This window comes from Vipera berus, assembly GCF_964194415.1.
Source record: "Vipera berus genome assembly, chromosome: 2".
NCBI lineage: Eukaryota > Metazoa > Chordata > Lepidosauria > Squamata > Viperidae > Vipera > Vipera berus.
Window position 1 is genome coordinate 115,974,200 of NC_138203.1, and position 27,549 is coordinate 116,001,748.

Below are 27,549 nucleotides of genomic sequence, written 5' to 3' on the forward strand. Positions count from 1 at the left end.
ATGAATAGATTTCTCAATTCATCCCCTAAGGCTTAAAATAAGCAAGACTAAAATTTACCTAAAGTAAAAGGTAAAGGTAAAGGTTCCCCCGCACATGCGTGCTAGTCGTTTCCAACTCTAGGGGCCGGTGCTCATCTCCGTTTCAAAGCCGAAGAGCCAGCGCTTGTCTGAGGACGTCTCTGTGGTCACGTGGCCGGCATGACTAGACGCCAAAGGCACACGGAGCGCTGTTACCTTCCCACCGGAGTGGTCCCTATTTTTCTACTTGCATTTTTACGTGCTTTCAAACTGCTAGGTTGGCAGAAGCTGGGACGAGTAACAGGCGCTCACTCTGTTACGCGGCACTTGGGAATTCGACCCGCCAAACCGCCGACCTTCTGATCGACAAGCTCAGTGTCCTAACCCACTGAGCCACCGCGTCCCTATTTACCTAAAGTACATTTAATTAAAAGTAGCTATTGATAAAACATCAACAATCAAGGGAGACTCCCCAACAAGCCTGAAGACTTGTCTAACTTAAAAGGTTCATTAAGGATGTGAGATTTATTTATTAAATTTATATGCTGCCCATCCCCTCAGTAAGGCGACTCTGGACACTTAGATTTGATGTGATAGGAATCACAGAACAAACAAGCACTGCTCCCTTGTCCAAAAATTAGTATGCTATGCAACAAGTTGCCTGGTGATACTCTTTTGTTTCTCAAATGCATCAAAAGGCTGTTTAGATGCAGGTTATAGTCTTGTAAACTGAACAATTCTACTACCAACGTGAACATTAAAAGAAACACCTGCTGGCTCAAGTAGTAATTCTACCATGACCAACCAGATGCCTCAAAAAGCCATAGTTATTAATAGTCCCTCTACCACAGATACCGAGATACGTAATACCATCATTATAGTCTCCTTTCCATTACATGTGCATCTAGTGCGCACTCCACCCCACTATTCAAGGATCCCTTGAATAACCCGTCTTGTCCATATTTCTGCTTAGTCCTCTATCTGGCCAAATGCTGGCGTTTTTGAGGAACAGCTGCATTTTTCCCCAGTGAATTTGCCATTCAATCAGCCCATGGTAAAGCATCTCAGGCAGCCACATATTATAAAAGACGGGAAAATTGCCAAACTTTCCTGCTCCGTGCTTCCTTCGTACCTTTCGGTAACAGTTCTTAGAACAGCGCTTAAAGAAGAAACCAACCAAGCACCCAAAGAGATGGATCAATAAAAAGCAAAAGGTACGGAGCCTGTCATTTTATTAAGAAATGCATCCCGAAATTGGCACTCGAAAAATCGCAGCGTGGTCACAGTTCCTACGTTAAATCACCACAACTCAACCCTTGGGAAAACGCGGGAATAAAGCGGCGCTCATCATTCTTGAGAAGGTCTTTCTCGGCGTCACGTTCCAATCCACGTGTCAGAAAGTTCTAAAAACCTATACAAGGATTGGCCGCCTTTCGGTGACTGTCGTTTCTGATTGGCTTAAATTATTGACGTTGTTTGTGTTCCTCCTGAATACGGCTACATTGGCGCCAATAATCATTGGCCGACTCACCGTAATGCAGGCTTTGGATTGGTTGCTGTGAGGCCGGCCTTCTAATTATGTTCTGCTCTGGCTATGTCCGCCGAGTTGCTGGAGTTGGAGATGGCGGGAGCGGTATCGGTTGGATCTCGCCCGCGGCCGCTGCTGCTTCTCGGTCCTCCCGGCTCGGGCCGTTCCACACTGTTGTTCCGCGCAGCACTAGCAGGTGCTTCCATTGTCTCCTCGCCTCGCGTGTTGTTTTTGGCACCGCGGGCCCTGGAGCGGCTTCCGGGCGGGAAAGCAGCTGGAGGAGGAGCGATCCAGGTGTGAATGAAACGGGGATAGGCTTTGCAGTTATCAGCCCGTGTGGAAACTGGAAAAGGGTTGTTCCTGCAGTACGCAAGATAAAACAGTATAACTGTATGAATTGATGGGAATTTACCGGGTGGTTATTTTACATTTAACAGGTAGCAATTTTTTCTCCTTCAGAATTTCGTATGACTTTAGTCATGCGGGTGGAGATGAGGGATATCACCGGAATTTTGGGAAACTTAGCTTCATTCTCTGGGACTCCAGAAAGCCAACATATTTTCTCTATGTTGATTAATCTTGCAGAAAGTTTGTCTGGAAGAATATTATTGGGAAGGGAAATAATTTCATATATATTTCAGAAAAATATTTGTAGACTTAAAGAAATGGACCCATGGGTCTCAAATGATTAGTACATAGAATTAAACATCTGTTAAATACAAAGGCACATTTTCTGTCTGATAACACCTCCGATGGGAACGGGTTTCAAAATTAGTGACTCTAGCCCAATGTTGGGCATGTCTTGCAAGATATGAATTGTGAGTTTCAGCTTTTCAGTATCTGCCATAATTTAAGGACAGTGTTTTTACAAAGGCCATCCTGATATCTGTCATGACTTTGTGTCTAAAACTTGCTCACTAATGTGTTTTTTTCCTCTCTCAAGAAAATCCATTTCCTGTACCCGTCTTCCTTCCAGGAGCTAGTTCAACTGGTGGCCTCCCTGCACCAAAGCTTACCTAATAGCCCCTCCATGATTGTGCTGGATGGTTTGGAAGAGTACCTGAACAATTGTTCCAGTGCCTGTACAGCAGCCCAGCTTGTAGCCCTGTTGCTGGACACATCTAATCACTTCACTCAGAAACGCAGCCATTTGTCTGTGGGTTGCCAACTGATTGTTTCCATGAGGTTTTTGGGAGAAGCTGGAGAAGAAATAGAACATTTCTCAGCCATTGAACGCTACTTCCCAGCAAAATTGTGGCTACATCCAGACACTGGGAAAGATGTTAGTTTACATAACCAAGGTTTAACCAAGCTGATTAGGGCACAACTCTTCCAGCCAGGGGCAAAGGATCAAGAATGGATAGTGAAATTTGATGCACAAGGTAGCATGACAATCTCTCCATTGCCTTGCAAAAATGAAACTGAAAATGAAACAGTTTCTGAAAATAGGTCTGTTTCTGAAGTTGATACCATTCTGTCTAACTCCTAGTCTTGACTTCTGAACAATCATTTGATCTACATCAAACACACATTCCATTAATACAGAATGTGATTTTTTTAAAAAAAATCAAAGTCTGGGTTTTTCATTTAGACTGAACTGGCAAGTTGACGATTAAAAGAAATGTAATCAATTTTATTGTTGCACAAAGTTGGAGGTAGCTGGTATGCTATTCGGGTAGTTAGGAGAGTATTCTCTGCACTGTGATTCCTGTGGAAGTGGTGGTGGCTTGGGCTGCTCCAATTTCTTCTCATTGGCATGGATTTGTTAGCCCTTGGAAGAAAGGAAGGGGGTCCCATAATAGACTATACTCTGCACAGTAATTGTCCTAGGTTATTTCAGGAAGCCATGTAGGAGAAGCCTTCTAAAATGTCTACTTGGAGAGTGTCAACAGGTCCTTTTGACACCGGCTCTCCAGTGGCTATTTACAAACTGGCTGGAAATGAAACCAGATTAAGGCATCCCTTTCAGCCCCAGTTTTTGCTTTAGCTAAAGTGATGGCCTGATAATCACAGGGCATTATGTTTACATGGACCCTGATCAGTGGATTTTCCTGCTTATCTCCCTTAAATCAATAAAAAAGGGCCATCCCTTTCATTGCTCTATTAGTGAACTTGTAAAAATATTTTTTTAGGGATGCGGTAGCTCAGTGGGTTAGGACGCTGAGCTTGTCAATCAGAAGGTTGGCAGTTTGGCGGGTCGAATCCCGAGTGCCGCGTAACAGAGTGATCGCCTGTTACTCGTCCCAGCTTCTGCCAACCTAGCAGTTCGAAAGCACGTAAAAATGCAAGTAGAAAAATAGGGCCCACTACAGTGGGAAGGTAACAGTGTTCCGTGTTCCTTTGGCGTCTAGTCATGCCGGCCACATGACCATGGAGACGTCCTCGGACAAACGCTGGCTCTTCAGCTTTAAAACGGAGATGAGCACCGGCCCCTAGAGTCGGAAACGACTAGCACGCATGTGCGGGGGAACCTTTACCTTTACCTTTAGAAATATTTTTAATGCCACAATTTCAGACACACACTTACCTAAAATGCAGCTTTTGCTGCTGTTCTGGTGAACCTGTGAAAAAAAATGGCAATAGAAAATGACTAGAGGGGTAAGGATCTTCCATTAGCCAATAGGAGTGGAGGGGACTGCCTGCACTGAGACGGGACATGGCAATCAAGCCAGGCAGTACCACTTGAGCTGGCCCAAGGTAGAAAACAAAGTTTGAAGTGTAGCAGAAAAAGACAGGCAGAGATTTATCTGAGTGCAGATAGTGAATGACGTTTAAGAAATAGGGCAGGGTTGTCATGCATATGACTCAGGGCAGGGCTCTTCAACTCTTCAACCCTTTCAGATCATCGTTGATCCCCAATTATATAGGAAATAATAAATACAGTACTATTAATAGCACTACAAGAAATAATACTCTTAGATAGTTTCATTGACCTTTTGGAGTCGATACTGATCACTTTGGGGAATCCTGCCTTGGAGGAATGGCATTACTATAACCTTCCCCATCTAAACCTAACCCTAACCCTAAAACTACTGTTTGTACTTGTGGATAAGTTGAGTCTTGAATTTTTAACCAAAATACCATGAACAATGTGCCACTGCAGTTAGGCTGCCCTGCATTTCTCATGGTATTTTGGTAAAAATTAGAGTCTGCTTATTTGCAGAGAGGCTAATATATGAGTATGGAACATATGTATTTTTAAAAAGTAATTATTTTTATAATTGCCATCTGTAAACCACCCTGAATCATTTACCAAGCCTAAATTTTATTGATTAAAATACAAGCTGAACCCAATTTTGGGTTATGCTTGGCACCTAAAATACTCAGCTTATCCACAAGAATATGTGGTGTATCAGCCAGCAGAGCTGAAAAGCTGTATCCCTGATAGTGGCTGCAAAGAGGCTTGTTACACTGATAGAAACTATCATTACCATTAAGCAAGGCCAAACCCATGACTCCAGCGTGCTGTTCAAAGGGTGTGAGGTTAGATGTAACAGTTCGTGAGTGTAAGATCAGAAGCTGGAATCTTCAGAGACTGGCTCCTCTCTCGCCTTCTTGTGTGCTTTTTACAAAATTGAATCAAAACTTGTGAAATCGGAATGTGCCAGCAAGAACTTGCTTGCACTGAGTTCCAGCTGGTTTGGCAGTACTAGCAAGGCTGTGGAGGTTATTTTTGGGGAGAAAAATGGGGATAGAATAGATCTGCTTAAGGTGTGGACTTCAACTCCCAGAATTCTCCAGCCAGAATGAGACCGGGCTATGTCAATAGGTCGTTGGGGTGGGTGGGTCCCAGTGGACTGGTGACATTTTAAGATGGCTCCATCATTGTTGATGCCTATTCTTTCTTGTTCCAGGTAATGTATATTTTGAATATGGATTGTTTTTATATTTTTAATAATGTGTCAGGTCTGCCATCTTTGGCTTGGCAAAGGGGAGAGGGGGCACAGTGAGAGCAAATGGGCAATAAACATGTATAGGGATGTGATGGGAAATGGGGAGGGGGCGATGACAGCTTGACAAAGACCAGAGAAGTACTGACTCTGCTTAGCGAGGGCTATAAAGCACTTTGAAGTGGTATATAAATCTAAGTGCTATTGTAAAGGTTATTGCTTTGTATGTCATGCAGTAGTGCAGTTCTCAGCTGGTAATGGATGTGACTCACAGTTGAAAAGATGGCCTGCCTATTGGTTAAGGAAGTCTTAACTACAATCAGCTGTTTCAACTTCCACCTTAAACTGTGGCTTGTTTAGCATCTGGGTTTGCCCAACACCTTGAACTATAAAACAGTTTATAAAACAAAATGACTGGGTTCACACATCACTAAGCCATTACTAAGTAGCCCATGATCAATTCAGGTATGTTCTTGGCTGGTTAGAGCCATAAATGGGAGAATTCCATCAAATAAAATTGTCCAAATCCCTGGACTGTACACTAGTTTGGGAAGTAAAAAAAAATCACTTTGTACCATCACCAAGAAATTGCATAGTTCTGTCCGCAAAGTCACCTGAAGTGGGACCTGACTCCAACAATATTTTCCTCTTTTTCTTTTAATCCTGCAACCTGGACTGCTCTGAGGATCTGATCAAGTGCTGATCTACACACTGATTCACAAGACAAAAGAAACCCATGTTCATCAGCTATGTGATGCAAAGAAAAACTAACCATATAAAGTGATAAGGGCTGGAGGAAGGAATGAGAAAACACTGTAACAAATGTAAGATGATAAAGTATCCTTTTTCAATTCTCAAAACATAAGGGCCTTTATTTTTAAAGATCTAAGTTAAACACACATATCCAGTCTAAATTATCTTAATAATTACAAAAAAAAAATACTATGTAGGCATGTCAATAACAAAGTCTTGGTCTGAAACACCTGTGATTTCAATCCAGTGTGCTGATTTTGAAGGAACTCAACACAAGGGACTTGCCTAGAGGAGCATGAACATCACAAGTCATCCTCGCAAGGACAAATACGGTAACAGTAATTTTCTAAACAACCAATGCACAGTGACAGTAAACAGCTGGTGGAATACCAAAGCAGTGCTCTAGGAATCTGATAATTGGGGAATCTTGTCTATCAGATATCTCTTAATATTTTAGCCAGGTTTTGTAGATGGGGAAGCAAAAGTCATTGAATGAATTGCAGTTGAACTGAAACTCCAGACATCCTTAATTTGTAAGAATTCTTGCTCCAGTCCCTGAATTTTGCTTCTTTTCTGGTGCTGGAAAAATCCTGCAGTTTCCTGGCCCAGGCCCAGATGGTATATTTAAAACACTTGTTATAATACATCATGAAAATAGATTTTTCATTTTTTTAAAAAAAGGTAATCAGCCTCACCCAAGAAGTTAGAAAGGCAAAGATAGAACCAAAGAAAACTGTTATATTCCTCTCCTTACTCTTTGAGGTGACAAAGAGAACACCATCCAATCTTGATATGGAGTGTTGGGGCTGATAGTTACAGCTGGCTGGAAAGCTGCTACCCTATGACCCCCAAATGGCCTCTTGATTAAGTTTAACAGCTTCATAGGTTTGTCTGTATGAGAACAAAGTCACGATCAAAAGTAACGTTAATAGGTTCAGTGCATAATCGTGAAGGCAATAATGCCGCCTGCCTTTTTATCCATTTCCCCCCATCCATTTTATAAATCACTTTTCCTGTATAGGAGCAGCTTGGCCAGCCAAAGCGGTTGTGGTCATCAATGGCTTTCCCATTACTGAAGCTTTTTCTCCTGGGAAGAGCAAAAATGGTATGGGACAGCTGGGTTGGTACCTTTCCGCTTCAGTTCTTCTGATTTGTTCACTGGTTCCATGCTTGTTAACGCTATGAACATGTAATATAGGTAGGCAGAAAAGGTGGTGCTGGTGCTCTATCACATATGTTGGTGTAAAGACTGGTGGGGCCAGCAGTGGAGTCCACAAGGCTGTAGTCGGCAGAGATCCCTGAGTCGGACACCATCTGGTAGCTGCTTTTGAACTGGAGCTCTGCCTGATGGCCTCTTGGAGAGAGACTTTCGGAACTGGGATCAAACACAGTGTACTCAAAGCTAGAAGAAGTTTGGCTGGGCTCTGTAATTCTTGCTTCTTCAACCAGCCTCACGTCTGAATCCTCGCTGCTCTGGCTACCCAGTGAAAATGGGGAGCCATTTCCTCCTAAGCAGCAAGGCATTACATTTTTATCCAGTATTAGATAATCATCCAGGGACAGTTCTGGAGCACAAGGAAGCTCCACTGGAGTGCAGCGCTTGGGGGGAAGGGGAGGAGGAAGGAGAGGGCTGTCCACTTTGTGGCCATCACATTCAGATAATAGTTCCACCAAAAATGGTTGCTCCTCCAGATAGTGGGTATTCTGGCTCCACCAAGGGTAAGTGCTCTGATGGCCCAGCCACAACTGTAAAAAAGGGAAATGTCTGTGTCAAGGAACAGGATATGAAACATGCACTTTCCCTCTTTTCCCTGCATCCCATTATATGAAACTGGGTTTTCACTCCTTAAGAATTCATGTTTCCAAACATTTTATATCAAGCTAGCTTTGTACAGCTGTTTAATAGCAATAATGAGAATATGTTGAATCCTGAACATTCAGCAGAGCTCCTAAGTCCCACCTTCATTTTCCTATAGGTTGCCAATATTTATTTTTCATTAGGATTCTTTGGCTCCACAAGTAGGCTTGTCAAACAGGTGTCCAGGATAAAGATATGCAATGCCTTACTCTTATGCCTATCATTAAGAGGTCTCATTTTAAATAGCTTTCACTGTCTTTTATGTGCTCTTGTCTATTCTAATAGGTCATTAATGGCTTATTGAATAAGTTGTCAATTGTGGCTAAAAAGTTGTTCAGATGCTTCAGATTTACAATTCTTTTTAGAGTGTGGCACTGCTGGGAAATATTCCAGTTGGTTCAGACTATTCTTATTCTGTATATTAATCAAATCTTTGCACATGCTTAAATGGACCCCACTTTTCAGACATGGTCCTTGTTTTCCAGTAAATCTCAAACCCAATTTGGATAATGGGACATTAGAAGAAATACGTTTTAGAACTATTGTTAGTGCTTATCATTTTTCAGATTCCTATACAAAGGGATATATTTTAGGAGTGTACAGTTTTACTCCAATGCACTAGCATACAAATGCATGCATATGAACATACATTTTAATATAGTTTGTCATCAAAGTCAACAAAATGGACAAAGATATTGCTATCTCTACATGTTGGAGGATTTCTCATAACTTCCTAATGCCATATGGATCAATTCTAGTGCTTAAGTTTCCAAATCCCTTGTCCAATCTAAATTCTTTTAAATAATTGTTCCTACTTTAATTGTCCTTTTTGATTGAAAGCGTTTGGCCACCAATTGTTTCTTAATTTAGAATTAAGAATGTAACTTGGGTGCTCTTAGGAATACCACTACAATGAACTTTGCTGTAGTGATACTAGGAGGAAGTAGATTAAGAAGGGCAGGCAGAACAATACCTGGAAGTTGCCTTTGTAGATGGTGAAAAGGTCTTTGAATTCATGCTCTGGGGAGGGTATGACAGGCCAGATCTTCTTTTTCAAAAATCTGGTGAAAAATAATAGGAAGGACACTGTTAAAATATGAGAGCACTTACTCCCCACCCTTCATGCTTGGCACAGGTAGTCTACAACATACAACTATTCATTTAATGACTTTTCAAAGGTACAATGACACTGGGGAAAAATGACCATTGTATCATCTCTATGGTCATTTGATCAAAATTCAGGCACTTGGTAACTGGCATGCATTTACAACAGATGCACTGTTCTGAGGTCATGTGATCACCATTTGTAACCTTCCCAGTAGCTTCCAACAAGCAAAGTCATTGGGGAAACTGGATTCATTTCATAACTATGTGATTCGATTAACAACTGCAGTGGTTCATTTAACAAGTATGGCAAAGATGTTCATAAAATATGGCAAAACTCACTTAACAACTGCCTTGCTTGGCAACAGAGGTTTTGGGCTCAATTGTGTTCATAAGTCAAGGACCACCTGTACTACAGCTAAGTCTAGAAATGTTCTTATATTGCCTCAATCCATAACTGGAATAATGAAGGAGAATATCCATTTGATTGATTTCAATGGGAGAAGAACACTGGTTTCTCAATGTGACAAAGCTGTACCTGTGGTTGGACATCAGGGTGATGAAAGCCAAAAGTAGTACAATTACAATCAAAATGACAGAGAGTATCAGAATGAGTGGGTCCAGATCTGCAAGGAAGAAAATATAAAGTTACTCTAAAAAATGTTGTATTTCTTGATTCATTATCTTCATTGGAAAGACCTGACCACATTATAAAACTACAGTATTGATTAGATAGAAGCTAGTGAAGAAATTGCTTAAACTGAAGTAGCAGCAAATTTTGAAAGGTGATCCACCAACATACTGATACTTTTTCGAATTGTAATCTATATAGTTTTTCAAAAGTGAATCATGATGATTAAATACTGAAGAAGATTAACTAAGATTTTAATTGGATCGCTATGTTAGAATCTGTGGGATCAACTTATGATGATGATGGTTGTCACTGCATTTTAAATAATCAAATTCATGCTCAAAATGTATTTTTCTGTAACATCAAATCTCTCTTAATACCATGATCATTCATAATGTCTTCCTGAAGGTTGTAATTGAACTGGTAGTGTGAATGAATAAATCTTTTGGATCAAATAATGAAGCAAATAAGTTTTTTAAAGTGCATTTCTCAAAGTGTGTGTGTGTATATGCAATGCATTCAGAAAGTATTCAAACCCCCTTCACTTTTTTTCTCAAATTAACAGGTATATAATTTGGCATTAATCCACATTTAATGCTAAATTCTAACAAATTATTAATAGTGAGGTAAAAGTGCAATCCTTGCCTCTGGATTAAAGTATTCTTCTGCAAGTCTTTCATAGTATTTAATTTGGCAGGGAGTTAAAGACAATAATTCAGTGTACATGCCAATAAACAATAATAGTTTAAAATAATGAGGCAATATAGGAAGCACATTTTGGTTATTCTAAATAAATAAATGGTCCAACATGGGAAGAATTTAGGAGATCTGCGGCTGAGAGAAAGATTCTGGAGCAGAGTTGTTTCATCTCTTTTCAGGCTAAAAAATGTTTTGGTTTGTTTAATACTTGGAATCTGATCAATCTCTGAGCTCCAGTGATAGAAAAATGGCAATAAAACAAAATGTGTCCTTGTTTAATTCCTTTATGAAAATGTATATATTACAGCAATTTAAATTTCCAAAAAGGAATGTTCCACCCACTGTCACTACTCTCACACATAAATGTAAAAATAAGTGGTTTATTGTACAGGCACTATGCATTTTTCCAATGTACAAAAAAATTAAAACTTGAATTTCACAATTACTTGGGAGACTAATATTTTAAACAAATCAATCAATATTCAATGACTGAGATATGCTTGCCTTTCGCTAAAAATTATTATGGATGTCCCTGACTCTTCAAATGGCCTTCTTAGGGGGTGGGGGGGGTTGGCTTGTATTCTTACATGAAACTCCATCACTTTCTTGCAGAACCTTATGGTTTCATGAATCAATTTTTCAGTTTTAAAAATCCTACTTTGGAGAGATTCTTTCATGGAAGAAATGGATGCTTCCAAATGAAGTGGCAGAGGTAGATTTAGCTCATTTTGAAATGTGAAAAAATAGGCATTGCCAAGTCAGAAATGGAATAACCCATAGTTAATTATCTAAATATACTACTCAAAGTACAAATGGCAGTTCTGAAAATGGACTCTGTGAAAGAAAATGAAAATGAAAAATGAAAGCAAATAGAGAAGAGTAGAGTCATAGAAAATGACTTGGATACCTATATCCAAGAGATAATTAAAGGATAATATATAGAAATCATCAACACAATTTTGGTGGAATAAAACCAGATAATTTATTCCATTTTTTAATGCTGAAAATGTTTTCAGAACATTGGTCTATCCTTTCTCAAGCATTAACATCTTTAACTTGGGAGAAATTTAGTAACTGCTCAATTAGAAGAATAGTGACTAAAAGTCACATTTCAAAGTTATTCACAATTTGCAGGATTGTCTGGGACACTACACATCCTCTTCACAACCTGTTTTCTTTGTTACCTTCTGGGAGGAAGCTTTGTAGTATCCAAAGCAGAACATCCAGATTCAGTCACAGTTTTGTTCCATACAATATTAACCTTGTGAACTCTCAAGCTTCCTCTTTCTGCTATATGTATTCAAGACGGACAATAATTAATATTTATATGTGTTTATATGTAAGGATGTAGATATATACATATGTTATAGATAGCATGTTTATATGTGTGTTATGTATGTGTACACTTTTGAGAGCAGGCAACAGAATTTCATTTTTAATGTGTGCCAGTGTGCCCACAGTAAAAAATGACAATAAAGGTTATTTTATCTTATTTGAATACAAGCTCAAGACACAATGTATTTATTTTCTAGAAATCTTCAGGTATAATTGTAAAATTGCTTCCAAAATAACAGATGTAGCAAACAAAAAGTTGGGTGCTTAAAATAAAGCTAATAAAATATGACACTATCTTAACAGAAATGTCTTAATAATAGCAGAACTTAAGTTTTAGTTGGAGCTGGAGATGTTCATTTCAATACTGTTTGCAGGCCTTAAAATTAACAAAGATAAAACAAACAATCAGCATTCTGAATGAATCTTGTATTACTTATGACATAGTACAGTTGTTTTAGTCTCTTGCAATTACTGCTTTTCAGTTTGCTCATGTTAATAGAAGAATTATATTTATAAATGTAATTAGTTTATGCAGCCTATCAAGTGCTTTCAATCTGAATGCCTGTTCTTTTAAAGGCCTGCCAGTGAGAGGTTGCTAAGTCCTATTGAAATTTCTTCTAGCTATTGCCCCTTTAATTAATTTTCTGGTGAGAGTCAGGAATTGCTATTTCATCTTCTTAGTCACAGCAATATAGCATCAGTCCTTGATGTTTCTATACCGAGTCAGGAAAAAAAGCCTCTGTAGCTGTACGCCAGAAGAAGACATCATTCTTTATCAATTTCATGCAAGTGTCCTATGCGCAGCTTAGGCACCAGTCTTACAAAGGAGTTTGACAAAAACAAACTTGTTGGCAATGAAAAGGTTAGGAAACTAGCCAAGAATCTTGCATGAAATTGTGTTGCATCCAAAAATCGCCTTAAATATATGTTTTACTTACCTTATTATTTTCCTGGACACACTTAAGAATTTTTATGTATGCCATCAAATTTCCCTGACAGAGAGAACATGTTTCTCTCTGGGGTCTTAAATACTCAGTTTTTATTTTTATTGAGGCATTATCGTTTGTTAATTAAACGCTTTTGCAGGCAAAAAAATCACAAAACTATGAAGTTAGTTTCACATTGCATGCATAGCATTCACACAGGCATCTAATATATCTAATATCTTTATGCATGAAGATTTGTAAGTTATTGCTTAACAAATCTATCTGAACCAGACCCAGACAGAACTGTACATTTAGCTTAACTGAAGATCCTTCTGAATGAGTTCCCTGGGGAGCAAATATTTTTGAGCTTCCGACCTGGATACTATCTACTGGGGATTCTCAAACTTTACAGTGCCTTAACCTAAAAGATAAATGTGATTCATTCTCAATGAGGATTTAATTGGGACTAGGTTGGGCAAAAAATAATATGCTACTTACTGAAAGATGGACATACTTTTTTGAATTAAGCTTAGTCAATTGGTCAAAGCACTATTGGTCAATTGATTACCTTAGGTTTTCTCTTACAACCCATCTCAAGGTAGTAGAAAATTAAAATAGTAGATAAAAATACAGACGCTTAGTATCATGTACATTTGTACAAACACACGAAAGACTATGGATATTACATGCAATGCCATAGCCAGCAAGAAACCATGCACAAATTAAACCAGTGTGGTGACTGAGGCTTGGTCTGACAAATGACTAGATCTACAAATGCAGCATGTCTCACATGTAGATGACTTTGTGCCACACTCATGTTGATAGTTCATTCTTCCAAATATCCTTTTTTTTCCACTGGAGATTTTCCATGCTTTAATTCACTGCATGTAGCCCCAACTTAAACCCATTTATTTAGTGAACATTTGAAGTTACATTGGCACTAAAAAAAGTGTCTTATGACAGGTCCTCAACCTTATGACCAGCATAGCATCCCCATAGTCACATGATCATACTTTGTGAGCTTGGTAACTGGCATGTGTTTACAATGGTTGCAGTGTCCTGGAGTCCTCGCCATTTGTGACCTTCCTGGACAGTTTCCAACAAGCCAAGTCAATGAGCGAAGCCAATTTCGCTTAACAACCACGTGATTCATCTAACAACTGCAGTGATTCACATAGCAACCATGGCAAAAAGGTTGAAAAATCAGGCACGATTCACTTAACAACTACCTGGCTCAGCAACAGAAATTCTGGTTCCAGTTGTGGCCTAAGTCGAGAGTTATCTGCAATACTTTCATCCATATTAACCCTGTACCAATGGGACTTCCTCTGCTGTGTGATGTTCTAATCTTGATGAGATGATTATGAAGTGTCTTTGCTCTTCATTTCTATTTTATCTTGTGCTATACATCATTTTACTACAGTTTATTCCATATCTCCTTTACTCTGCTTTTTGTTAAATTTTATGTAATGTTTACACTGTCTTTCTTGGATTTGGTCATTGTTTCTGCATGTTTCTTTTCTTTTTATTGTGCTGATATTGACTGTAACTAAAGTAAACATTTGTTTGATGGTGTGTTTAACCTAATTCCATGGAGTAGGGCAGTTCCCAATCATTTCAAAGGGATTCATTCTTAAAAACAATAGTGATTTTTGCCCCCTCTTTAGGGATTCCTAAAGGTACCCTTTTTTACTGCTGATATTATGACTGTTTGTATTTGCTAGAAAATAAGCTTCACTTTGGTGCGTTAAGGCTTTTGTGTTTTAATCACCATTCATTTTCTCATGGTTTTATAAGCATCCCTCTAAGACTATAAAGATTCATAGTCAAATAGATGGGTATTTTCATCAGGCTCTTCCTTGCAGCTATGCCCTATATTCTTAATAGATTTGTGTAATATGATAAATTAAAATGTGACCAGCTAGTCTGTGGTTCACTTGGTTGACAAGCCCAGCCACCACAATGTTAATTTGATAGACCCTATTGCATATAATGGTGCAAATGTCACAATACAGATGGGGAGCTCTGTCACTATCTGTTCCATTTTGAAAGTATATCAGAAGCATTGTGAAATTGATCTGACTGCTTGAGGATTAAGTGGGGATGATCACTTAAACATGAGTCAGCAGTGTGCAGCAGGAGCCAAAACTAATACAATCCTTGGTTGTATAAACAGAGGCATACAATCAAAATCACGTGGATTATTAGTACTGCTTTATAAATCCTAAGTAAGACCACACCTGGAATACTGCATCCAGTTTTGGTCACCACATTACAAAAAAGATGTTAAGACTTTGAAAAAAAAAGTGCAAAGAAGAGCAACTAAGATGATTAAGGGCCTGGAGACAAAAACATATAAGAACGGTTGCAGGAATTGGGTACGGCCAGTCTAGAGAAAAGAAGGTGACATGATAGCAGTATTCCAAGTATTTGAGGAGCTGCCACAAAGAAGAGGCGGTCAACTTATTTTCCAAAGCACCAGAAGACAAGACAAGAAATAATGGATGGAAACTAATCAAGGAGAGAAGCAACCTGGAATCAAGGAGAAATTTCCAAACAGTGAAGAAAATTAACCAGTGGAACAGCTTGCATTCAGAAGTTGTAGGTGCTTCATCACTGGAGTTTTTTAAGAATAGACTGGGGAGTCACTTGTCTGAAATTGTATAGGGTCTCCTGTTTAAGCGAGGTTGGACTAGAAGACCTCCAAGGTCCCTTCCAGCTCTGTTCTGATTGATTGATACAGACAGACGATAAAAAAATGCGTAGCTTATCCAATTCCTCTCTCCCCAGAGCTTTCAGTTACAGATATATAGTTCTCTCTGGTTAATACCAAAAGGGGGGGGGAGTTTCTTTGTTCCTTCCTCTTGAAACAGGTACTTTGCCCCAGAGCAAGCACTACATAGTTTGTATTTCTGTATATTTCTCCATTCTAGAGAATGAAGAAAATGAAGGAAGAGGATCTGGTACCACTGTGCAGCATGGGTATAGGTATTATGCCCTTCCAAGAGAAGAAATTTAGGGCTCAGTTACTATGGCAAGTGTGTTTAGTTTGCACTCAATCTGACAGGTCATCTTCACTATCTGGAAATGTGCATGATTCTAATGTTGCCTCCAGTGGCTGAAAAAGTAGCCTTGATTGCTTGAACGGCTTTTAATCAGTTTTGAATGACATGTTGGATATGCCTATATTCTGATGGCAAGGAGTAGTTTGGCGATACTCATCTATGCTTCAGTTATTTTTATTTCACCTGTGGCAACACTAAGTTTCCTTTGCCCAGCCATCATGCAGCCAATATGCACTATTAACAAAATATGGAAATGGCAATCCTGAGTAGAATCACAATAGGCGAGGTTTTCTTATGCCCTCTTCCTGAAATCAAAATGCAACTGAGACCTGCTACTATTTCAGTGTGAGTAAAATAACAGTACAGTAGCAAAAAGTAATTGATTGCAACAGGATTACAGAGAATTGAATAGCTTTGATATTCTTCCCACCCCCAGATCGCTTGCTTTCTTGGGGGGGGATCTGTGTTTCTTCCTCCTGAGTTGGAGGACCTTCTTATGTTTGTAGGGACCTCCACAAGAAAATGATTTATTTCTGCCATAATAGTGTGGAACCAGTTATTGAACAGACTGTGTAGCTATTAGAACCCCAAGATGCTTCATGGTGGGCTGATGCTGTCTAGAATGTGTTTTATCATTCTGTGAGTCTTTGTGAGCTCTCCAGAGAATGGTGGCATCGGGAGGTCAACATTTAACATTACACGTAATGGATACACTTGCCATTTGGTACTGTCACGGATACTTCCTGTGACCACTCACTCCAATAGCCGTCATAGCTGACTCCGTTAGGCTTGGCCCGAACAGCTAAAGTGTAGTGAGTGCCTCCTTTGAGATTCAGGAGGTAATATGTCTGCCCACTGGTACTTTCTACCTGAGGAGAGGAGGATAAAAAACTGAGTAAGGAGGAGGAAAGAAAGCAGGGGGTTGCTAGGGTCAAGAAACAAAGGGTCAGAGACTTACCCGTTGGGATCTGTAGCCCTCAGGGGAGATGGAGATTTCATAGTGGATACTGTTTTCCATGTATGCAATGGGGGGTGATTGCCAGCTCACATTTAGCTGCCCAGAGGATTCCATAAACTGCACTGTCAGGTTAGAGGGGGGGTCCAGGAAAACTGGGGACAAAGGAAGAAGAGGGTGAGAACAGGCAAGTAAACTTCCTTTCTCCAGTTCAGCAGATACATCAGGCAGTGGCCCTGCAGCTCCTATTTCTCATCTAGGACAGACCACAATTTCTAGATGCGTTTCCTCAAGTAATGTCACTCTAGCATTCCTCCCTAACCCAGATATGTTGTTTAGGATAATGGGAAGCTCAGGACACCTTCATGGGTCACCCTGTCATGCTGAACATGGATTTCTTGTGACCAAAATGTAACAGACTAAACCCATACCTACACCAATAGCTTAGTATGATGCAGGCAATTAATCTATTGTATTGAACTTGGAGTTTTTTCCACCAGAGTGTGTTGTGTTGGTTCATTTAACAGCCACCTGATGCATGAATATTCAATCACTGAACCTTTTCTTGATAAGGAGACAAACAGATGGAAAAGTTTGATTTACTTAGTTATACAATAGGGTTGTATACAGTTATACAATGGCCTCTCCTACAAGCAAAATTTAAGAACTAGTCCCTTGAAAGATAAAATGCTTAAAATTGCTTCCAAATAAACATATCATTATCTTTCAGCTGTAACCCTATCCTGCTTTCCTACTATTTATTCCTTTTTCTTATTACAAAAATAATCCAAGGGGAGAAAGAAGAAATAGCTGCACCACACTGAGCTCCTGGAAAAAATGTGGGAGATCCATCTAATAGATAAATAATGCTGGAAGCTCTTGTTTGCAAGCAATGGGAAGCTCAGCTTGGCACTCACTTGTAGGAAAAATGTTGTTTTTTTTCTTTTCACTCATATTCTGCAGCATGCGTCTATTGTATGAGAAGAAACCTGAATAGGTTGAAACAGTTCTGGTCTTGCCTCTAAGTTCTGAATGCACTAAATATGGATTCTTTCCATTTCTGGGTTAGAAAGGGATCAGACTCCAACAAACACAAACATACACAGTGACAGGCAGACAGACAGACAGCCATCTGCAGAGGACTTACCAAGTCTTTCCACATATATTGTTCTGCTGTAGAGGGTACTGTTAGAGGACAGCCCATCAAAGACTTTGATCTCCAGGGGGCTGAAAGCTGAGATATCCTGCCTTTGAAAGAAGCAAGTGTAGAGTGTTGTATTCCTGGATGTATTCTCCACAGTCAAATTACAGGACTGCAAGGAGTTGTCTTCCCTAGTTGAAATCAAGGGGCAAAATAGGATTAATCTTGGGAAAAACTATTATGAAGGGCTCCCCCCCTCCATTGTTCCCACCAGAAGCCACAGAATCAAAGCAAGAGGATAGATTTCCAGTCTTGAGGTTGGAAGTTTGACTGCTACTATAATTCTTGCTATCTGGTTTTTTAAAAGCTCCCTGTCAATACTAGTCAAAGCATAGGACTGACATCTGCAAGTATTTTAATGGTGACCTAGTTAGTTGCTTCAAATCCACATCTGAACTCTTCCTCATTTTACAGCTTTTCTCCTGAATTTCTAGCAAAGGATTCCCTACCAGTACCTCCAGATATCTTTCAGGTCTGTCAATCTGTATTGCCTATACATCTATAGAAACCAATCTTTTTCCTTGCTTAATTTCTGGGAATCTAAAAAGTAGAGGAACGTATATATTGGCAATTCAAGAGCTTGTCTTAGAAATGCTGGTAGAGGCTCTTACGTTTGGGCAAGACGCAAAACTCATGGCCACATCCCTGGTGGAATATACTCTGGAAGTTTTCAGGCACACTTCACAGTGCCCTTGCCAACTAGGCAGCTTTCACATAAGTTGGACTACTAAATGCATACTCCTTCCTAACCATTATTGGGTGGGAGTGATGGTATATATAATTTGATATATCTAGGTTCACATGATTCTCGGGGAGGTAAACCTAATGTGTTTTAAGGTTACAGCTACACATATAATTTGAGAACCTGACCAGGAAGTGCTTGCAAAAATAAATATTGATAAGAGAAACAGGGCAATGTATAACATTTAGGCTGAGATGCAAGTTGGAGACTATACTGTATATCTAAAATAGGAATACAGCTAGACAATGTGAAAAGCTCTATTACAGACTTCATCAAATTGAAACTTAGCTGGCTGAAGGATGATCCTAATCTGCTCCCTATATTAAAAGGAAAATAGGTCTGATGTGGCAGGAAGTACAGATCACAGGAAGGGATCAGAGTTAGACGGGACAAGAAGAGGTTTGGTCAGGGCTAAGTGGATTTAAGACAACAAAGTGTGCACTTGACATTCTTAAGAACAACATTTGGAATGAGGACCATGACCTGAGACAGGCTGACTCTACTGCAATATATAAAACACTTACTCAAACTTGTAGCAAAAACTGTACATGCTCTGGTTTTTTTGTTCCGTCAGAGGTTCTGATACCTCCCAGAAACAGGCCAGATCTTCTAGCTGCTGGGTGAAGCACTTGGGGTTCAAGAGCTCTTCTGTCAACAGGTGTGCAACTGGATGCAAAGCAGAGAGACACAAGTTTAATGTTACCCTTTCATATGGGAAAGCAGAGATCACAACACAATCGTCCCTATCTGATCATTGGGCAGCAAAATTGTATCTTCTGAAGGTCACACAAAAGAATGCTGTGGGGGTTTTGCCAATTATGCCAATCTGATATGTCCCCCCAAATTAAGTAAGACCTCAGGCAAAAAACCCAAACCCAAATAGTGAGCCCAAAACTGACAGCATTAACTGATTTAAGTCAGAAAAAAGATAACTTAGTTATTTGGAATGGAATGACTGGAATGTAATAAAGTGGGTAAGTTACAAAGATTGTAAAAAATGAAGAAAATATCACATTATTGCCTGGTTAGGTCACATCCACATTCATCATGAGAAGTTATTTTAAAATGTCTTTAGGGACTGAAGTGTGAACTGCTCATAAAAAAAATTAGTCTGCAAGACTGTGTCCCACAAACACATTCAGAAAGACATTAAAACAAAAGGGGGGGAATAGTTCCTGCTGTTTTTAATTCAACCCTTATTTACATACTATAAACTGCAATTCTGCTAATAAATGATTTCAGGGAAATGTACTTCCTATATGCTAGAAAAACTGCATTTGGGAGATAGCAGCTTAATAGCATTAAGAGCTAGTACTACTAGATACCAGCTGTAAACCCCCCCCCCCCAAATATTATTAGACGGTAACAGAGAGATAAAGAAAACTAACTGGTTTTGACCCTCTCTCAGGCCATCTAGTGGCTGCCTAATCTTTGCAGCTCAGACATGAGAGCCCTGCATCATTCTACTGCACGGATGTTAAACTCGATCTCGTCACGTGATCTATCGCGATGTTTTTTGCCTTTGCAGAGCCGGAGTGGGCGTGGCCTGTGCCTGACGTATCCGGCCCGCGGGCCATTGACTACTCCTGGTGGTACCCTTCTGTGGATTGGATTGAAACTAAAAACTAGTTTATAGCAGCTCTGCAAATACAGTACTGTCTACATTATTGTCTTACTTTCCAACTGTAGGTTGAACTGTGAGCATACAGTACAATAACATACAGTATACAGTAGTATACAGTGTAATTCATTGTAAGGCTGGATTGAGAAATGACTTTACAGTAACCCTGTAGTGCAGTCCCTTGTTAACGTTATAGGCTGCAGATGAGTTTCATTCAAAATCCCAGTCAAAAATCTCTTGCAGCTTGCAGGGGATGTCATAACAAACTTTGATCTACTTAAATTCTTTCTCTTTCTGGCTGAAATAAGTTCCTGGTTGCATGACAGAGCCTTCTGCACTGGGCTAAAACTAAATAAAAGCTTTTGTGTCCAAATACAAATTATGCAAACAGAAGAGTCTCCATTCTAATAGAGTCTTGGCTGTAATTTCCCTGTCTTTCAATTCCTTCAGCAATATGCACACCTCAGGAATATAGCAGTGTGTTTTTGATTCTAGCCGGTGGCAGCAGATCGTAAACATGATATATTGTTTGCCAGAATCACAAGATTCACAATATTGTATGCATTGTACAACTCTGCTTCCTTATGAGTACATATGCACACTTCGATAACAACCTTCTCCATCTGACATGTGTTTCCTGAGATAAGGGACTCTGTCCCTGCTTTCCTTTCCTGCCTTAGGTAAATTCACATCAACCAAAAGGTTTAGTTATACATAGAAACGCAGTAATTAAATGAATACAAGTAGTAAGGAATCTACACATAGCATTTGGATTTCTTTTGCTTTTTTTTTGCATTCCTCATGCTTTCCTTTTTACAATTCTATGACATAATCTGCATAAGCATTAGTAAGAAGAAGTAATATACATGCTAGAAATTAAACAAATATGTCTCGGTGAGTACTTTCTTCCAGGACACCTGAACTTGCTATAATTTCTTAACTGGTTACAACAGGGGGCTGTTGGATGGGAAATGGGAGTAAACAACAGGACTCCAGAGATGCAAGAGTATGTGATAGTATTTGTGCCCCAGGTTTGCATATGGATTCATCTAGAAGCCAGGCATATTAGTTCTTTCTAAATAAATGGGATGTGGGCAAAAGTCTTCTTTGGGCTAGCTTATTGTCTTTGAATTCAGTTTGGAGATTTACAAATCAAACATACACATGCGTATGCACACACACATATGCATACACACACACACACACACACACACACACCCAAGAAAAAGGTCAAAAGCTCTTAGAGTGTGTACTTGAAATGGCGGGAGTGGAAATCTAAAAAGGTGGAAATCTAAGCACGATAGCTCCATTCTAGAGAAAAAAGACTTGTGAATAGTCTCAGATATTTAGAAAAGTATTTGCTAGAGAGAGGACAAGACAGAACACGATGCAGTGAGAATATCTCTTTGATTAGAAACAAGTTCTTAATTCCTTGGCAAGAAATCTCCATGCTTTGAGGCATTTTCCCCCCAAATTTCCTCAAAGATCTCTATGGGGCAATCTCTTTGCCCTATTGCAATGCACAATGTACTTGAAAAGAAAATGCTGAAGTAACACATGCTCACCAGTTGAAAAAGTACATTCTTTTTCTACTGTTAAATTAGGATCACATGATTTGAAGCAATTTTCAATAGAATCTTTGGTTTAAACAAGAGAGTGTACCCTGACTAAATTATTCACTTTGCAGCCTACAATGTAAACTAAAGTACAGTTTAAAGTAGCACAAAAGCTTGCTTTATTAGCAGAGGTAGATCTGTCAGGATTTATTTTTATTACAAGTCCTCACTTGATGTTGCAGTCAGGGAATTAAATTGTGAAAGATTTTTACATACATGACTGCATAGAGAGAGTGAGAAATTGTATGTGATTCACAACCTGTGATTACATTCATAATGAGTTCTGGATATCTATGTAACACAGGTGCATGCTCTTCTATGAAACACAAGTTAGGGTGAAACCCTTTTTTAAAGTATGCATTGGCTCCATGCTATAAATTCCATATGTCTGTTGTTTTAACAAATCAATAACAAATATCAATCCATGACCCTATAGATAAAATAAAATAAAAATTAGACAGCACTTTTTCTGTTACCTTCAGGGCTTTTTTTCTCATAGAACACTTAGAATGGTGTTCTGGCACCTTTTTTGCACCAAAAAAACCCCCCAAAAACTTTTGCACAAGCTGTGCTACTCCCTCTATTGGCTTTCAAAAGCCAATAGGAAATGCTGCTGAGCATGCCAAAAGACCCGGCCAGCAAACAAGTGCTGGGGGAAAAAAGAGGAATCCCTAACCTCACATGGCTAAATGTCAGTTTCGACCTTAGCATCAAGCCCACAGCAATGTCAAACCGCTGCGCTGTCAGAGCGTGGCCTTGGCACCCTCTTGGGGTCCGTGATGGCGGCGGCTGCAACCCCGAGCGCACCTGTTATTTCCTGGAATCATTTGCCTTTTCTGCGCCCTCTCCCGTGAGGGGCCTTGACTTGGAAAGGCAGCCCCGCTCTCACGTCAGGAGAAGCAAGAAATAGATGCCTCCGCTTTCCCCCCAAAAGCAGGCATACCACTCGAAGCAGAAAAGGAGAAGAGAGGGAAATATTTGAATACTTTTTTTAATTGGCTTATACTCTTTGGTTGCGCTGTGCCCTGTTTGCAACTCTGCTACTTACTGAGAGAATGTTGGTGAAATCGCTTTCCAAAAGGAGGAAAGATTGCCGAGAAGTGCTCTTACCTGTATACTGGCATTGTGAAGATTCTGGATTTCCCTCTCAGCCTTCCTATCTTAGGAAGATCCAGCAGAGATTGACCAAAAAGTCCATCTCGGGTCTGAATTCTCATGCAGTGAAAAGGAGAGGGCTTGCAACTTCTGGTTGTACTTATCCACATTTCTGCACACTGAAATAGTCGGCCACTTGTACAAATACAGAGCCTATTATGCTTATGGATTACTGATTCACATTTCCCATGGATTGTCTTCTGTCCATGGGAGGGAAGCTTGGTAGATTCTAAATTTCATAATTTTAGTTATTCCTTTGGCAGGGTATATATGAGAACAAGCTGCAAAGGTCTTTAAAAACATGTTTCTCACACATTTATGTTTTTGAATCATAAATATGAAATCTTTGTTCTTTTCAATGATCCATACAAATGCTTTAGAAATATAATTTCCAGTTTTAGCTACAGTAAGCAAGCAAATTACATTAAAGCTAAATTTAACATTACTTGTTAAAGATCTTTACTATATTTCAGAATTAGTATTCTTTCAGTCACAATCTTATTCCTATTCAATTTAGCTGATTTTAAAATGCAATGTAAATACATAATCACATAAAAAGAAAACAGAAGAAACAGCTGCAAATTAACTCAACAGTTCTATGCTTAGCAACATTTCCATTTAATCCAAGTCCTTGCTCTTTCCAAATCTATTTCAGGGTTTACTTTCTATATATATATACAAACAATGGGAAATGAGTTTCTGGGCTGGTTCAAATTTTTTACACATTCCAAAAATTATGTCATGAGTGGTGTATTTATAGATGTATAATTGACAGTACAATTGGCAGTGCAGACATGCCAAATGCTTCTAAAGTGAAAACCAAAATACATATACACACAATTTTTTCTCCCCTAAATTTTCAGGTAATGTATCTGTTCCATATAAATATAAAAGCATGATAGGCTCTGTATTTGTACAAGTGGCCAACTATTTCAGTGTGCAGAAACGTGGATAACTACAACCAGAAGTTGCAAGCCCTCTCCTTTTCACTGCATGGGAGTTCAGACCCGAGATGGACTTTTTGGTCAATCTCTGCTGGATCTTCCTAGGATAGGAAGGCTGAGAGGGAAATCCAGAATCTTCACAATGCCAGTATACAGGTAAGAGCACTTCTCGGCAATCTTTCCTCCTTTTGTGCCCCCGGAAAGCGATTTCACCAACATTCTCTCAGTAAGTAGCGGAGAGAGTGCAACCAAAGAGTATAAGCCAATTAAGAAATAAATAAATATATAAATAAAAGATTAACAAGATCTGGTACCTTTTTTTAGAAAAAAAAGCACTCTGTGTGTGTGTGTATGTATGTATGTATATGTACGTATATTTGTGTATGTGTATATCTACATACACACATATACGTACATATACATACATACACACACACAGTGCTTTTTTTTATAAAAAAAAAAGTACCAGAACTCTCATCTTGTTAATCTTTTATTTATACATTTATTTATTAATTGGCTTAGACTCTTTGGTTGCACTGTGCTCTATGTATGTATGTGTGTGTGTGTGTGTGTGTGTGTGTGTGTGTGTATATATATATATATATATATATATATATATATATATATATATATATATATATATATATATATATATATATATATATATATATATATATATATATATATTCTGAGGTTTTCGCGGGTGTTTGTATGTGCATCTTTGGTCATTCGGGTTTTTCCCCGCGTAGAGTTGAAGGTGTAGGAGCAACGTTTCGACGGAATCCCATCCATCATCATCAGGCTGGTGGCTTCAGCTTCCTTCTTCTGGGAGAAGCATATATATATGTTTTCTGAGGTTTTCACGGGTGTTTGTATGTAGATCTTGGGTCATTCGGGTTTTTCCCCATGTAGAATTGGAGGTATCAGGGCAACGTTTCGACGAAATCTCATCCGTCATCCTCAGGCTGGTGGCTTCAGCTTCGTTCTTCTGGGAGAAGTGTGTGGTAGTGGTACCACACACTTCTCCCAGAAGAATGAAGAACAAAGCTGAAGCCACCAGCCTGAGGATGACGGATGAGATTTCGTCGAAACGTTGCCCTGATACCTCCAATTCTACGTGGCGAAAAACCCGAATGACCAAAGATATATATATATATATATATATATATATATATATATATATATATATATATATATATATATATATATATATATATATATATATATATATATATATATATATATATGTATGTATGTAATGTATATATATATATATATATATATATATATATATATATATATATATATACATACATATACACATTATATGTACATATACATATATATACATATATAATATTGTCGGTGCTACCAAGGATCTCTGTCACTTTGTGTAATACAGTATCTCTTTGTGATCCACCCCCTCCCCCTCACTATTGCTTAAATGGCTATAACTGAGCACCAGCCCTAACTTAATGTTCTCCAGAGAAAACATCTCTTAAAGCCCATAGCCAGCATGGCTTTTAGCACTGCCAGAAAAGTGCTAAGCTAAGTCTGAAAGGCAGCCACAAAGTTGCCAGCTTTGGAATATCAAAGCATGGAAGGCTTGGGTTGTGCCAGTTGGTCTCCAGGGATCATCCCTTTGATGCTGCAGTGCACTGCTCATCTCTGTGCCTCAACAGAAGCATAACTCAGAAGTTTCTTCTCTTGGCCCACTTTGACTGTTTTCCCTTGCTCCATGTTAACTGTGCAGTGGGATCTAACCTGCACAGGGAGGGATTTTTCAGATTCATATGGCCCTACAAAAAACTGCTCTCAGACTGAAAAGAAACCAAAATGGTTTCCTGCAGACTTGTTGCAGGAAACCATTTTCCAGCCTGCCAACTTTTTGGAAGTCTGGTAGCAGCTTTTCCAACTGGTACATATTATTAAAAGGCACACTCTTTCATGAGTGGCAACTGACTTCATTCCAAGCAGGGAGAGGTTTTTCCACTCTCGACTCCTCCTGATTTTTGCTACACAAACTGAGATGGCTCTCCTCCTCCTCCTCCTCCTCCTCCTCCTCCTCCTCCTCCTCCTCCTCCTCCTCCTCCTCCTCCTCCTCCTCCTCCTCCTCTGTTTCTCAAAAGTATACAGGCTTACTTTGTCAATAGTAGTGTAGTAAGAGAAATAAAATGACAAAGAAAGAGACTTTGGACATACTTCAGATAAGGCAGGTTAGATGTGATTTCATTCAATCAATTTTGCATAGGGGGGTGACTCTTTTTTTAAAAAAAATCTTCCCGGTCGGAGTGTTTGTCAAGCACCAGCATGGCTGGTTGGGGAGTTCTGGGAGTTAAAGTCCACATGTCTTAAAGTTGCCAAGGTTGAGAAACGCTGCTCCATCCCAATGGACTGCATGAATTCAAAGGTGCTAAAAGGAGACACCACATCACAGCCCTGGCAAGCTGGCCTCAGATGCCACCTCTTGACAACATGATGCCTCTGACTATTCATTCCTTGACACCATCTCCTCCGCCACCACATCCTGACACCCTGTGACGACACTCACTCGTTTCCCTCCTCACCCTTACTGGCCCCACTTAGCCTGCCCTGATCAAGAAGGGTACCTTTGTTGTTGAAGTGTTCACCAAGATTCCCAGTGCCCTCCTGAAGTGAGCCAGAGGCCCAAAACACCAGGATCAAAAAGGCAGCAATGGATCTCCAGGCCTGCTTCATGCTTTGGTGCAGGGGAGGGTAGCTGTTCTCCCAGAAAAGTCTTTTCACCTGCTCTGTCAGTTGGTAACTGACTGCAGAAGCTGATGCCTGGGTCTTTGCTCCACAGCTGGAGGCTGCAGATAAGAGGGCGGGCTCTGGGTTGAGAAAGCAACAACAACAAATTGCTGCAACTGCGAGCAGACTTGAGCCCCCTCTCCCCCTGGGGATTTCTCCTGTGCATGACAGAGTACTATCTTCTTACATTTAGGTTAAGGCTATGTCAAAATTATTGCACCCCAATAGAAACTGCAAGTCAAACTCCAGACCCAGCATACTTCCAATCCACCGCAAAGCATGAAGCTTGCTTACTTTCCCCAATCATATTATTCCTGAGACTGTCTGTCCAGGGTCTGTGTATCTCCAATCCTGTGCCAAAAGCATTCCTTTTACTATTCAGTGTGCAATGCAGGTTGTTCCTAGTTCAAAGACAGAATGCCGCAAAGGCAAAAGAGAGAGGAAAAGGATTGTTAAAAATCTAATGGATAAAACAGGTGTAGACAACACCTCACAGAAGGCAGAATAAACAATCTGCCATAAAGGTTGTGTTAATTTCAGGGACAACTTCCCAACTCCTAAATTTACAGGAATAGAACCTTTATTTTTTTTACGTGGCATACATTCATTATTTGGGGCCCCACATTGCACTAAAATGCAATTGTGATGTATTTAGATTTGGCCCTGATATTGTAGGAAGTCGGCTACTGGAGCTTGCGCTCCCTAATTTATGCCTCCCAGAGGCTGTGGGAATAGA

General features: G+C 39.6%; 2 protein-coding genes and 1 long non-coding RNA gene across 4 annotated transcripts; 1 reads left to right on the forward strand and 2 right to left on the reverse strand.

Moving 5' to 3' along the window:
- The first annotated feature begins 1,164 nt into the window (after positions 1-1,164).
- On the forward strand, positions 1,165-4,067 carry SWSAP1 (SWIM-type zinc finger 7 associated protein 1). The gene is made up of 2 exons (XM_081320871.1): positions 1,165-1,840; positions 2,490-4,067. The coding sequence occupies exons 1-2, from the start codon at positions 1,613-1,615 to the stop codon at positions 3,033-3,035; spliced, it is 774 nt and encodes a 257-aa protein (XP_081176997.1). The 5' UTR covers positions 1,165-1,612; the 3' UTR covers positions 3,036-4,067.
- LOC308663984 lies at positions 1,769-5,448 on the reverse strand. Its single transcript, XR_014025559.1, has 3 exons — positions 4,074-5,448; positions 2,607-2,745; positions 1,769-1,906 (listed from the first exon to the last, which is right to left on the reverse strand). It is a non-coding gene; the product is annotated as an uncharacterized lncRNA (long non-coding RNA).
- Positions 5,449-6,279: 831 nt separating this feature from the next.
- On the reverse strand, positions 6,280-26,815 carry EPOR (erythropoietin receptor). Of its 2 annotated transcripts, none has more exons than XM_081320870.1 (8): positions 26,651-26,815; positions 19,230-19,371; positions 17,910-18,094; positions 16,766-16,917; positions 16,565-16,676; positions 9,690-9,777; positions 9,021-9,108; positions 6,280-7,935 (listed from the first exon to the last, which is right to left on the reverse strand). In XM_081320870.1, exons 1-8 carry the CDS (start codon positions 26,757-26,759, stop codon positions 7,369-7,371), a joined length of 1,443 nt encoding a protein of 480 aa, XP_081176996.1. In that variant the 5' UTR covers positions 26,760-26,815; the 3' UTR covers positions 6,280-7,368. The 2 variants fall into 2 exon arrangements, with proteins under 2 accessions (XP_081176996.1, XP_081176995.1); XM_081320869.1 differs by having other exon boundaries at positions 16,526-16,676.
- Positions 26,816-27,549: the final 734 nt, after the last annotated feature.

What these genes read in the sequence shown, in the direction of transcription:
- EPOR (XM_081320869.1), bottom strand. Translation starts at nt 26,759, where the DNA reads ATGAAGCAGGCCTGGAGATCCATTGCTGCCTTTTTGATCCTGGTGTTT. An exon ending in ACCCTGATGTCCAACCACAG is followed by an intron (nt 9,109 to 9,689) that starts GTACAGCTTTGT and finishes ATTTTTCACCAG; the next exon opens with ATTTTTGAAAAAGAAGATCT. An exon ending in TCTACAAAGGCAACTTCCAG is followed by an intron (nt 7,936 to 9,020) that starts GTATTGTTCTGC and finishes CCTTTTTTACAG; the next exon opens with TTGTGGCTGGGCCATCAGAG.
- SWSAP1 (XM_081320871.1), top strand. Translation starts at nt 1,613, where the DNA reads ATGTCCGCCGAGTTGCTGGAGTTGGAGATGGCGGGAGCGGTATCGGTT. An exon ending in CTGGAGGAGGAGCGATCCAG is followed by an intron (nt 1,841 to 2,489) that starts GTGTGAATGAAA and finishes TCCTCTCTCAAG; the next exon opens with AAAATCCATTTCCTGTACCC.